This window comes from Microcaecilia unicolor, chromosome 1, assembly GCF_901765095.1.
Source record: "Microcaecilia unicolor chromosome 1, aMicUni1.1, whole genome shotgun sequence".
Lineage (NCBI taxonomy): Eukaryota > Metazoa > Chordata > Amphibia > Gymnophiona > Siphonopidae > Microcaecilia > Microcaecilia unicolor.
Genome location: NC_044031.1, coordinates 690,293,403 through 690,306,661, shown reverse-complemented (window position 1 = coordinate 690,306,661; position 13,259 = coordinate 690,293,403). Strand labels below are relative to the sequence as shown.

At 49.2% G+C, this 13,259-nt stretch overlaps 1 protein-coding gene across 1 annotated transcript in view; it reads right to left on the bottom strand.

The window, feature by feature from the left end:
• Window positions 1–13,259, bottom strand: part of VPS13C (vacuolar protein sorting 13 homolog C) — a 992,635-nt gene that overhangs the window by 942,133 nt on the left and 37,243 nt on the right. The window contains exon 3 of the mRNA XM_030188422.1: window positions 8,971–9,009. Coding sequence (XP_030044282.1) covers window positions 8,971–9,009 — 39 coding nt within the window. The remainder of the gene's footprint in view (window positions 1–8,970; window positions 9,010–13,259) is intronic.

Below are 13,259 nucleotides of genomic sequence, written 5' to 3'. Positions count from 1 at the left end.
TGATTTTAATATGCCGGATGTCGATTGGAGCGTCCCTGCTGCGGGGTCATCTAGAAGCAAACATCCTGGATTCCCTACAGGAAGAATTGTTTCAGCAGTGGGTAACAGAATCGAGGCGGAATAGAGCTATTCTGGACCTGAGTCTGGAAATCTGAACATCAAGGACCTGACCAAAGAGTGTTGCACAGATATTCAAGTAACCTTTCCACTAAATTTATTTATTTATTGCATTTGTATCCCACATTTTCCCACCTATTTGCAGGCTCAATGTGGCTCACAATACATCATGGGTAGTGGAAATATAATAGAAAATAGACATTTAGTGTTACAGAAAATTTTTGGCAACATGATAATGATAAGACATGATAGTAATATAACAAGCAAATATTATAAGACATTTCTAACTGTGTGGAGGAGTTATGTATATTCACTTTGGTTGATCTTTGTGGTAAGCCTTGTTAAAGAGATGAGTCTTCAGTAGTTTGCGGAAGTTCGTTAGTTCGCAGATCATTTTTAAGTTGCGCGACAGTGCATTCCATAACTGTGTGCTTAAGTAGGTGAAGTTTGACGCGTGCATTAATTTGTATTTTAAACCTTTGTAGTTAGGGAAGTACAGATCAAGCAATGTGCGGGATGATCTTTTGGCATTCCTGGGTAGCAAGTCTATCAGGTCTGACATGTAGGCTGGTGCATCTCCATGAATGATTTTGTGAACTAGGGAGCAGATTTTGAACGTGATGCGTTCTTTGAGTGGAAGCCAGTGTAGTTTTTCTCGTAGGGGCTTAGCACTTTCATATTTTGTTTTGCCGAATATACAGTGGTGGAAATAAGTATTTGATCCCTTGCTGATTTTGTAAGTTTGCCCACTGACAAAGACATGAGCAGCCCATAATTGAAGGGTAGGTTATTGGTAACAGTGAGAGATAGCACATCACAAATTAAATCCGGAAAATCACATTGTGGAAAGTATATGAATTTATTTGCATTCTGCAGAGGGAAATAAGTATTTGATCCCCCACCAACCAGTAAGAGATCTGGCCCCTACAGACCAGGTAGATGCTCCAAATCAACTCGTTACCTGCATGACAGACAGCTGTCGGCAATGGTCACCTGTATGAAAGACACCTGTCCACAGACTCAGTGAATCAGTCAGACTCTAACCTCTACAAAATGGCCAAGAGCAAGGAGCTGTCTAAGGATGTCAGGGACAAGATCATACACCTGCACAAGGCTGGAATGGGCTACAAAACCATCAGTAAGACGCTGGGCGAGAAGGAGACAACTGTTGGTGCCATAGTAAGAAAATGGAAGAAGTACAAAATGACTGTCAATCGACAAAGATCTGGGGCTCCACGCAAAATCTCACCTCGTGGGGTATCCTTGATCATGAGGAAGGTTAGAAATCAGCCTACAACTACAAGGGGGGAACTTGTCAATGATCTCAAGGCAGCTGGGACCACTGTCACCACGAAAACCATTGGTAACACATTACGACATAACGGATTGCAATCCTGCAGTGCCCGCAAGGTCCCCCTGCTCCGGAAGGCACATGTGACGGCCCGTCTGAAGTTTGCCAGTGAACACCTGGATGATGCCGAGAGTGATTGGGAGAAGGTGCTGTGGTCAGATGAGACAAAAATTGAGCTCTTTGGCATGAACTCAACTCGCCGTGTTTGGAGGAAGAGAAATGCTGCCTATGACCCAAAGAACACCGTCCCCACTGTCAAGCATGGAGGTGGAAATGTTATGTTTTGGGGGTGTTTCTCTGCTAAGGGCACAGGACTACTTCACCGCATCAATGGGAGAATGGATGGGGCCATGTACCGTACAATTCTGAGTGACAACCTCCTTCCCTCCGCCAGGGCCTTAAAAATGGGTCGTGGCTGGGTCTTCCAGCACGACAATGACCCAAAACATACAGCCAAGGCAACAAAGGAGTGGCTCAGGAAGAAGCACATTAGGGTCATGGAGTGGCCTAGCCAGTCACCAGACCTTAATCCCATTGAAAACTTATGGAGGGAGCTGAAGCTGCGAGTTGCCAAGCGACAGCCCAGAACTCTTAATGATTTAGAGATGATCTGCAAAGAGGAGTGGACCAAAATTCCTCCTGACATGTGTGCAAACCTCATCATCAACTACAGAAGACGTCTGACCGCTGTGCTTGCCAACAAGGGTTTTGCCACCAAGTATTAGGTCTTGTTTGCCAGAGGGATTAAATACTTATTTCCCTCTGCAGAATGCAAATAAATTCATATACTTTCCACAATGTGATTTTCCGGATTTAATTTGTGATGTGCTATCTCTCACTGTTACCAATAACCTACCCTTCAATTATGGGCTGCTCATGTCTTTGTCAGTGGGCAAACTTACAAAATCAGCAAGGGATCAAATACTTATTTCCACCACTGTATGAGTCTAGCTGCAGTGTTCTGGGCTGTCTGGAGTTTCTTGATTATTTGCTCTTTACAGCCGGCGTACAGTGCGTTGCAGTAATCTAGATGACTGAGCACCACTGATTGTATCTTGGGTTGGAAAACAAACCAAGCTCTAAGCAGAAGACAGATAAGGTTAGGTTTAGTCCAAATATGTAAAAACCTTAAGGGATGAAACTGGAAACAACTCAATTTTGCTCACCTATATGATGTGATTTGTACTATACGTTTCCTGCTTATTGCTATTAAATGGAGTGCATCAAGATGGGAAAAATTAGGTTCTTACCGTGATAATTTTCTTTCCTTTAGTCATAGCAGATGCAGCCATTACAGATGGGTTGTGTCCATCAACCAGCAGAGGGAGATAGAGAGCACACTTTTTTCAGTGCCTCATACCAGCTTGCTCCACTGCCTCTCTTCAGTATTTGAAGCTTCCAAAGCAGTATGGCAAACCGCAATGGGAATAACATGAGCTTTCCTCACAGCGAACGATGGCCCTACAACAAAGGGCATTAACTCAGAATGGAGGGAATGAAACATCCTCCCGGAGGGCATAAACTCATCCTCCACTGAGACATAACTGGAGGGAATAAACATCCTCCCGGAGGGAATAAACTCATCCTCCAAAACATGAAACTCGAGGGAATCAATTCATCCTCCTTTAATTGAACAAGAATCCTGAAGCCTGTTTTCCGACTTTCTCCCAAGAACGGAATCTCCAGGAAACACGAACAGAACCTGAAATAGATTTACAGCAGATAGCATCAGACAGGGAGGATCATGGCTGCATCTGCTATGACTAAAGGAAAGAAAATTATCACGGTAAGAACCTAATTTTCCCTTCCTTGTCATCAAACAGATGCAGCCATTACAGTTGGGATGTATCAAAGCAATCCCTAGATAGGGTGGGAACAAGCCACACCACGCGCCAGCACTTGCGCTCCAAAATGTGCGTCCCTCCTGGCAGCCACATCCAGCCTGTAATGTCGGGCAAAGGAGAGCTTAGAAGCCCATGTTGCTGCACTACAAATCTCTTGAAGAGAGAGTGCTCCAGTTTCAGCCCAAGAAGAGGAAATTCCTCTAGTGGAATGCGCCTTAAAGGCATCAGGCGGAGGCCGGCCAGCAAGCAAATAAGCTGAAAAGATAGATTCTTTAAGCCAGCGGGAAATAGTGGCTTTAGACGCTGGAGACCCTCTGCGAGGACCTGATAGCAAAACAAACAGATGATCAGAGGTCCTGAAAGAGTTAGTAACTCGCAGATACTGCAGCAGAGTCCTGCGCACGTCCAACAGGTGCAATTGCCCAAAAGATTCTGGAAACTCCTCCTCGACAAAGGAGGGCAAGAAAATAGGTTGGTTTAGGTGAAACGCTGAAACCACCTTAGGCAAGAAGGAAGGCACGGTCCGAACCGTGACCCCGGACTCTGAAAACTGCAGAAAAGGGTCTCTACAGGACAGCGCCTGGAGCTCTGACACCCGTCTCGCCGAAGTAATGGCCACTAACAAGACGGCCTTCAGTGTCAAATCTTTCTCTGAAATTAAAGAGACCTCTATTCAAACGTGTGGAGATTATACATCAACCCTTCTATAAATATCCCAAACACTATACTTAAACATTTCTCCCAAGTTAGTCAGTGACATTTTCTCTTCTCTTTCTTATAAATGTTCATAACACAACTCCATGTGATAAATGTGGATCTTCAGATTTCATTGACAGCATACACCTTCTAGGAAACTTGTTCCAACATTTTTGGTGTTCATTAATCACATCCTCATTGATCCAACATTATAACTTTTCCTTCAAACGATCTGTTTTTTCAAAACTCCATCTTATACCCCTAAAAAGCTTTTTTTACTTTTCTTTTTTTCTATTTCTTTAAATTTTATACAAATATATAATAATCATAGCATTTAGCTTTTAAGTAACGTTCAGCAGCGATTTTTCTCCTGAGTCAAACCCCCGCCAGAATGTGGGCAATGTGGCGGGGGTTTGACTCAGGAGAAAAATCGCTGCTGAATGTTACTTAAAAGCTAAGTGCTATGATTATTATATATTTGTATAAAATTTAAAGAAATAGAAAAAAAGAAAAGTAAAAAAAGCTTTTTAGGGGTATAAGATGCAGTTTTGAAAAAACAAATCTTTCTCTGAAGCACGCCGAAGCGGTTCAAAGGGAGCACCCTGAAGGGCCTTCAGCACTAGCCCCAGGTTCCAAGTTGGACAAGGTGCATGCACGGGACGATGGAGCCGAAGCACCCCTCTAAGAAACCGTGCCACATCCGGATGAGCAGCTAAAGACACGCCTTCAACCTTGCCACGCAGGGAGGCCAACGCTGCCACTTGCACCCGCAGGGAATTATAGGCCAAGCCTTTTTGTACACCATCCTGCAAAAAGTCCAGAATCGGCGAGACAGGAGCCCGCAGGGGTGTGATCTCTCTGGAAGCACACCAGACTTCAAACTGGCGCCAAATCCTGGAATAAGCCATGGACGTGGAACGCTTGCGGGCTTGCAGGAGAGTGGTAATTACTTTATTGGAATAGCCTCTGCCTCTCAATTGCGCCCTCTCAATCGCCAGGCCATAAGACCAAATCGGCTGGCGTCCTCCATGGTCACCGGACCCTGTGACAACAGGTTGAGAACCAGAGATAAGAGCTGCCGACAGAAACTGTAGATGCAGCTCGGCCCAGTGGCAAATTTGTTCAGCCTGCGCGGCTAGAGCTCTGCACTGAGTGCCGCCTTGTCGATTTATGTAGGCCACTGCTGTCGTGTTGTCCGACATCACTCTGACAGCCAATCCTTCCAGGGTCACTTGAAAGGCCAGAAGTGCCTGAAACACCGCTTTCAACTCTAGGCGGTTGATGGACCACCCCGACTCCTCGGGTGTCCATAGACCCTGGGCATGCTTCCCCTTTCAATGTGCGCCCCAGCCTTTCAGACTGGCATCTGTCACCACTAGGCACCAATCGGGGAACGCCAGCGGCATTCCTCGCCGCAGCATGCTGTCTGAGAGCAACCACTCCATGCTGAGTTGGGCCGCAGGGAGCCAAGAGAGTCTGCATTGGTAATCCTGAGATACTGGAGACCATCTTTGGAGTAGAGCATACTGTAGAGGTCTCAGGTGCGCTCTCGCCCAGGGCACCAGTTCCATGGTGGCCGTCATCGATCCAAGCAGCTGGACAATGTCCCAAGCTCACGGGCGGAGCATCCTCAGGAGCAGACGGACCTGATTTTGAAGCTTGCACCGCCAAACCTGGCCCCCAAATATTCTAGAGACTGCGAGGGGGTCAGGTGACTTTTGGCCAAATTGACGACCCAGCCCAGAGATTGAAGTACTGAGACCACTCTGGCTGTTACATGCTGACTCTCTGCAGCAGAGTTTGCTCGAATGAACCAGTCGTCCAGGTACGGGTGAACCCGAATACCCTCTAGCCTTAGAAAGGCAGCTACTACCACCATAACCTTGAAAAGGTGCGGGGAGCTGTGGCGAGGCCAAAAGGCAAGGCCCGGAACTGAAAATGCTTTCCCATCACCGCAAACCTCAGAAACTTCTGGTGCGGGGGCCAAATTGGAATGTGCAAGTAAGCTTCTTTCAGGTCCAGAGACGTGAGAAACTCTCCTGGCTGTACCACCGCAATGACGGAGCGCAGGGTTTCCATGTGAAAATACCGCACTCTCAGGGACTTGTTTAATTCTTTTAAGTCCAGAATAGGGCGAAAAGACCCTCCTTTTCGCGGCACCACAAAGTAGATGGAGTAGCGGCCGCAGCCGTGTTCGGCAGGAGGTACCGGGGACACGGCCCCTATCTGAATCAGACCTTGTAAAGTCTCCTCTACCGCCACCCGTTTAGCGGCAGAACCGCATCAGGACTCCACAAACACGTCTCTTACAGGGGCGTCAAATTCTATTCTGTAACCGTCTCTGATCAGGTCCAAGACCCACTGATCTGAGAAAATGTTGGCCCACTCCTCGGCAAAGAGGGAAAGACGTCCTCCGATGACAGGACTCGAGGAGAGGGCCGGCGCACCATCATTGAGAGGGTTGCCCCTGAACTCCAGGCCTTGATCCAGTGGCTGTGGAACGTTTGTCCGAGCGAAAGGAGTTCCTCTGCTGAAAACGGACACGAGAAGTGAACCCAGCAGAACGCCCCGGGTGGTACCTTCGAGCTTCACGGAAGCGAGGTCTGTAAGAGGAGTGGACCACCGCACCCTTAGAGGAAGGCCGAGGCCTATCTTCGGGCAAGCGCTGGGGTTTAGCCTCACCCAGGCCCTTCACAATTTTCTCCAACTCCTCAACCAAACAGGAGAAGGCCTTGAAAGGGCAACTTCACCAACCTTTGCTTAGAGGCCATGCCCGCCGCCCAATGCCGTAGCCAAAGAAGACGGTGAGCCGCCACTGCTACTGCCATGTGTTTAGCCGAAGCTCTGACAATATCATAAAGGGCGTCAGCAAGAAAGGACAAGGCCAACTCCATCTGCGGAGCCACATCTGAAAAGGGCTCCGCTCCATCACCGGGCTGTTCCACTGCCTGTTGCAACCAAGTCAGGCAGGCTCTAGCAGCATAACAACTGCATGCAGACGCCCGAATAGTGAGACCTGCAATTTCAAATGACCGTTTAAGTGCTGATTCCAGTCTACGGTCTTGAACATCCTTCAGGGCAACACCTCCTTCAACAGGGAGGGTAGTTCTCTTTGTCACAGCTGTGACTAGGGCATCCACTTTAGGCATAGCAAAGCGAGCCATATGCTCCTCACTCAGAGGGTATAATTGCCCCATAGCCCTGGAAACATTCAAAGGTCCCTCGGGGTCAGCCCAATGAGCCGAAATAAGCTCTTGGATGGAGTAATGCAAAGGAAAGGCTCGAGCAGGCTTTTTGGTACTAGCCATCCTAGGATTCACAGAGGAGGCTGTGCCACTGGCAGGGTCCTCAATAGAGAGAGCCTGCAGGGCATCAGAAATAAGCGCTGGCAGCTCATCACGGTGGAAAATCCTCACCGCGGAGGGATCGTCCAGATCCTGAGTCACTTCTGCACCAGACTCTGGCTCCTCAGACCTTGAAGGCCTGCCAGAGTCCTCCGAATCCTCGCAGCCCAACCACGGGGGGAAAATGGAGGTGCAGAGGAATGAGCCCTTCTGCGCTTCATATTCTGCCAATTATCAGGGAATAACGCCTCAGAGGGCATACCCAGGCTAGAATCCACCGGGGGGGGGGGGCATCAGAAGAGGCCCATGCCGGGCTTTGTGGGAGAGCTCTTTTAAGCATGTATGCTTTATGCATTAATAAGACAAAATCAGGGGAGAAAAACTCACCCTGGGCACCCGGATCTCTGCCGGGGCTAATAGCTCCCATTTCAGCCTCACTCCGAGGCCTCCCCCCAGGCTCAGGACTCTCCACTCTCAGCGGAGGTCGCGCCATGTGGCAAATTCAAAATGGCGCCCGCTGCCAGCTCAGAGCGCGAAGAATCATCGCTCACCATGCTCGGGTCGGCTCTAACATCTATACAGCACGATTTACAGAGCCCCGCTGCTGATCTGCACTTGCCACACTTTGAACAGCGCTTTACTGTCTCCGCAGCCATCGCCGAAAACGGCGGTAAAATTCAAAATGGCGGTTCACGCCAAAATCGCCCCGATCGCGGGCCCACCCCGGAGGAGTCAGAAAACACTCTTACCTCACTGGACCGAGTATCACAGCTCTGGTCCCACAGAAAAAGGCAAGGAAAAACCTCTGTTCCAGCGTCTAAGCGCTTTTTTTTTTTTTTAACGCTGTGAGGAAAGCAGTGGTAAATAGAACTCCGGAGGCTCAGGTGAGTGGGAAAGGCAGGGAAAGGGCGAACCTATGTGCCTGCATCCACTGTTGGTGGGGAAGGACAGGGAAAGCTAAGCAATGTGTCCACATCCACAGAGGTATGGGTAAGGCAGGGAAAGGGCGAACCTATGTGCCTTTAAAGTGAAGCTGCTATAGCCGCCAACACCCCTGCTAACAACTGGCAAAAGCACAGGAGCAACCTCCAGGCAGATTTTAGATGGAGCTCGAAGAAGCTGCAGCCACTCTGCTAGGGGAAAAGCTCATGTTATTCCCATTGCGGTTTGCCATACTGCTTTGGAAGCTTCAAATACTGAAGAGAGGCAGTGGAGCAAGCTGGTATGAGGCACTGAAAAAAGTGTGCTCTCTATCTCCCTCTGCTGGTTGATGGACACAACTCATCTGTAATGGCTGCATTTGCTTGATGACAAGGAATGTGCTTTTGCTGATGTTTTTGATCCTGCAAGGTTAAACATCTTGGGAAAATACTGCATGAACTGGTTTCACACAGCAGAATGCAATTAGTATCCTTCACCAGTAGGATTTTGAAACACTCTCTCCCTTATGAAAAAGTGCCCTCAAGCCAATTTCTAATCCCTGAGAGTTACCAGATTGCATTTGGTAATAGCTATGCAATATATATAGCTCAGAAACAAGTTTACCATAAAACATTGACAAAATGTCAAATTATAATAATGACAGACAGGTCTACAGTATTAATAATTTGCTCACCTATTGCCCAGTCTTCACTCTAACAGGCACATCCAGTTCACTCTGGCAGGGGAAAAAAAAAGGTCACCACAAACATTAAAATATTTGAGAAAGAAAGCTGCATGAAAGCAAAGTTGTTTCCACTATGTACTAAGCATTTTTCCCATAGACTCAAAAGGGGCTTATTTATTAAGCAACTAGTAAACAAAGGCCCGTTTCTGAGAGCAATGAAACGGTCGCTAGCAAGGGTTTCATGGTAGTGTGTATGTTTTGGAGAATGTGTGTGTGAGTGACTGTGTGAGACAGAGAGACAGAGTGAATGTGGTAGTGTGTGTGGTCGTTTGACATAGCGTGAGTCTGTATGTGTGTGAGAATGACAGTGTGTGGCAGGGTTCCCCCTCCTTCCTTTCCCCCCCTGTCCCCCCCCCCCCCCGTCATTCCCCCCCCCCTTTCCTCCCCTCCCCCCTTCCCTGCTTCAGGGTGGCGAGTCCCATTCCCTCCACCTTTCTGGATCATCCGTCGCATTGTGTTGTTGAATGTGGCTCCCTCCCTGCTGCCACTGCCACCATGATGTATCTGGCTCCCTCCTTTCTTCTGTTGCACCACGTTGAGGCTGGCTGGCTGGCTCCCTCAGAAGTTGAGGCTGGCTGCCTGCTCGCCTGCCTCCCTCCGTACCTCCCTCTCAACTTTTGGATGTCTCCGTTTCAGGGGGAAGATGTGTTTGTGTTTTGCAGCAGCGGGGTCATGATGCATCTGGCTCCCTCCCTTCTTCCGTTGCACCACGTTGAGGCGGGCTGGCTGGCTCCCTCAGAAGTTGCGGCTGGCTGCCTGCTCGCCTGCCTCCCTCTGTACCTCCCTCTCACCTTTTGGGTGTCTCCGTTTCAGGGGGAAGATGTGTTTGTGGTTTGCAGCAGCAGGGTCATGTTGTTTGTCAGTGTCATCTGTGGCGGGGGGGAGGGGGCAGGACCGGCATCCGCGCCGCTGTTGTTCCTTGGGGGGGGGGGGGGCGACATGGTTGTGGCGGCGGGTGGGAGGGGGCAGGACCGGCATCCGCGCTGCTGTTGTTCCTTGGGGGGGGGGGCCGACGTGGTTTTTGGGGCAGGTGGCGCATTTCTGGTGAAGGGCAGGAGCGACACAGTTTGTTAGCCCTGGGTGGCTTGTCGCGGTTTTACCTGGTTCATGCGCCGCTGTTGTTTCGGCTGTCCTAGCTCTGTGTGGGTGGCGGTTTTCCTGGCCCACCCTCGACGTCATGGGGTTTGGATGCGAGTGCGGAGCACAGCTACAGTGTGGAAATCTGGATATCTGGAACATGACTGACGGAATTGATGGAGTTTGTGGCCTCAGTAGAATGTTGGAGGTGAGAATTTGTCCCAGTCATGGCAGGCTGCTACGTTTTTTTTACCTAGGGGCAATGGAGGGTGTGTAGCGAGTCCTAGTCAGGGGGAGGAGTAGGGAAACACGCTGCGTGTGTTTCCCTACTCCTCCCCCTGCCTGGTTCGTTGTTTGTTGGAGGGGGTTGCAGTCCCTTCACTCTCTGTGTTCCGCCCTCGACGTCATGACGTTTGACGCGAAGGCGGGGCATAGAGACAGTGATTTGGAAGGCTTCACCACCATGAAGTTACGAACTGTTTAGGGATCAGTTCAGCAGGTTGTCTTCAGAACGTTGAGGTAGCGTTTTATGTCCAGATGGGGCGTGGCTGAGGGCGGGTCTATGCGTTAGGGTGAGTGGTCCTGATAGCCTAGCCTAAGAAGACTATAGGAGTTGAAGACTACAGGAGTTCAGTGCTTCACTGCCTTGCAGTGAGCTTCAGAATGTTCGAGGTGGGATTTATTTATATAGATTAGCACAGGATAACTGAAAAATCTTAACCACACTTCAGTAAATAGAGTCCAAAATGGGGGAAAACACACACCTTTAGCACTCCTAGCCTATATCACAAAGCAATATGGATGCTCAAAGCTGCAGAATATTCAATTGGATATTTTAGGACATTGTGCTCTTAATTGATTACAATGCACAACCTGGTGTTAAGAATCCGTGAAAATTTTGACTATAGTATATTAACTAAACATCAAAGCATATAAAAAGAAGACATCAACATCTGCTGTATTTATCATGATTGAAATTTTAAAAATAAAATTTACAAATTACCATCTACATAATAATCTCAAAACAGATTGCTTTATAATGATCATATTAGTGCTATAAAGTGAAGATACATACCTGTAGCAGGTATTCTCCAAGGACAGCAGGCTGATTGTTCTCACGATTAGGTCGTCGTCTGAGACAGCCCAGGAGACCGGCAAAAACTTGCATAGCAAAACAAAGAATTCTCGAGAACACTCCGTTGAGTGGGCCGAACACACCACGCATAAGCGAACAGCTTCCCACCCGCGACGCGAGCCTAACGTCTTCGGTGTAATAAAAAGCAAAATAGAGAACTGGAACAACTCCAAAGGGGAGGAGGGTGGGTTTGTGAGAACAATCAGCCTGCTGTCCTCGGAGAATACCTGCTCTGAGCAGCCCGAACCCGAGCCTGTCTCGACATTGAGAAACGACGACCTCGAGGGGGATGCCGAGAAGTCAACCCCTGCCTGGACAGCGGCAAAGCTTCCTCCGCCGACGTCAAGCGAGAGTCGACCCAGGTGGCGGCCAATGCCGCAAGCGGCACAGAGGATGGGGACTTCACCACAGGCGAAGGCCCAGATGCCGCTTCCACAGTCGATGCAGAATGCGCAAGCACCCCTGGCACCGAATCAGACTGGCGCAGCAATCCCTCCAGAAGCTCTGGAAGAAGGGCCCTGATGCGCTCGTCGAGAGCTTCCATCGGAAAAGGCTGGGAGGTCGGTACAGGAACCAGAGGCAGAATCTGAGGGGGCTCGAGAGCCGGTACCAGGCTGCCAGAAGACCGACGCATCGGCACCTCTTGTATAGAGGGTGAGCAGTCCTCCCGGCGCTGACGCTTCTCGGGTGCCGAATCCCTCGGCTCCCTGGAGCTCTCGGTACAGCGCATGGAAGGAGAATGATGATGGTGCTTCTTAGCCTTCGCTTGACGCCTGTCATCGAGTCTCCTCGGTACCGAAGAGGACGTGGAATCCACACGCCTCCTCGGGGCCAGGTCCGAGTATAGCAGGAGGCCTCGAGACAGGTGGAGACCCACTCGATGCCTCGCTGCTCCCAGCGCAATGTGGTCGTTCGGCAGCCATTACCTGCGCTCTCGAAGTTGATGCTTGCCTCGATGTTGAAGCCGATGCCGAAGGACTGGACCGATCAGCAAAATGTTTTTGCCACTGAGTCTCCCAAGATACTTGCATCCGTTTCTCCATCAAAGGACACCGAATACAAACAGGAGGAAGATGATCGGGCCCAAGGCACTGGAGACACCACGAGTGGGGGTCGGTACCCGAGATGGTCCGGTTGCAGCGAGTACATCGCTTGAAGCCCCTGGGTGTCCTCAATGACATGGACGGAAAAACAGCAGCTGTGAAATTAAGAGACTCGATGATGCCAATAAAAAGGCACAAAAAGGGAGCAAATACCGGCCAAGTACCCTAAAAAGCGGCCGCGACGAAAAAAGAAGAAAAACAGTAGTGTGAAAAAACTAAAGAAAATAAAGGGAAACTAAATTCTACTTTCTTTTTTTTTTTTTTTTTTTTAGTTTTGTGAAAACAAAAAAGAATTAAGCAAGTACGCAAAAAGTCTCCTGAGCCTAAAAGGAACACAGTAGGACACCAAGTCGCCTCAGACGCGGATAGAAAAAAAAAACTGAAGAGGGCACGCTCGCCTTGCGGGCGGGAAGCCGTTCACGCATGCGCGGTGTGTTTGGCCCGCGCGACGGAGCATTCTCGACAATTCTTTGTTTTCCTATGCAAGTTTTTGCTGGTCTCCTGGGCCGTCGCGGACGACGACCCAATTGTGAGAACAAGCAGCCTGCTTGTCCTCGGAGAATATAGTGGAATAAATTGTTGAGAACTCTGGGAGACAGAAAGAGTATATTTAAATTATTCATTAATCTTTTGGTCAGTACAATTATTTTATTCAGTCCTCTAGCTGGACGTCCCCAGGTGGCCAGCAAGCCAATTGCCTCTGCTGCCTACTGAGTATGGAGGTTGACCAAGAGCAGAAGATTCCATGGCACTTAACTCAGGGGCTGCATAAGTCCACTACTCAAACCAGAAGGGAAGTGTCCATATGAGTTGCCCAAAAATCCAACCACCTGTATCAGGTCCCCATGCAAGGGGCCTTCAAGTCATCTAAACCAATTGCCCCAGGATTAGTTCCAGATGGGATTCTCCCACGAACGAGAACTACC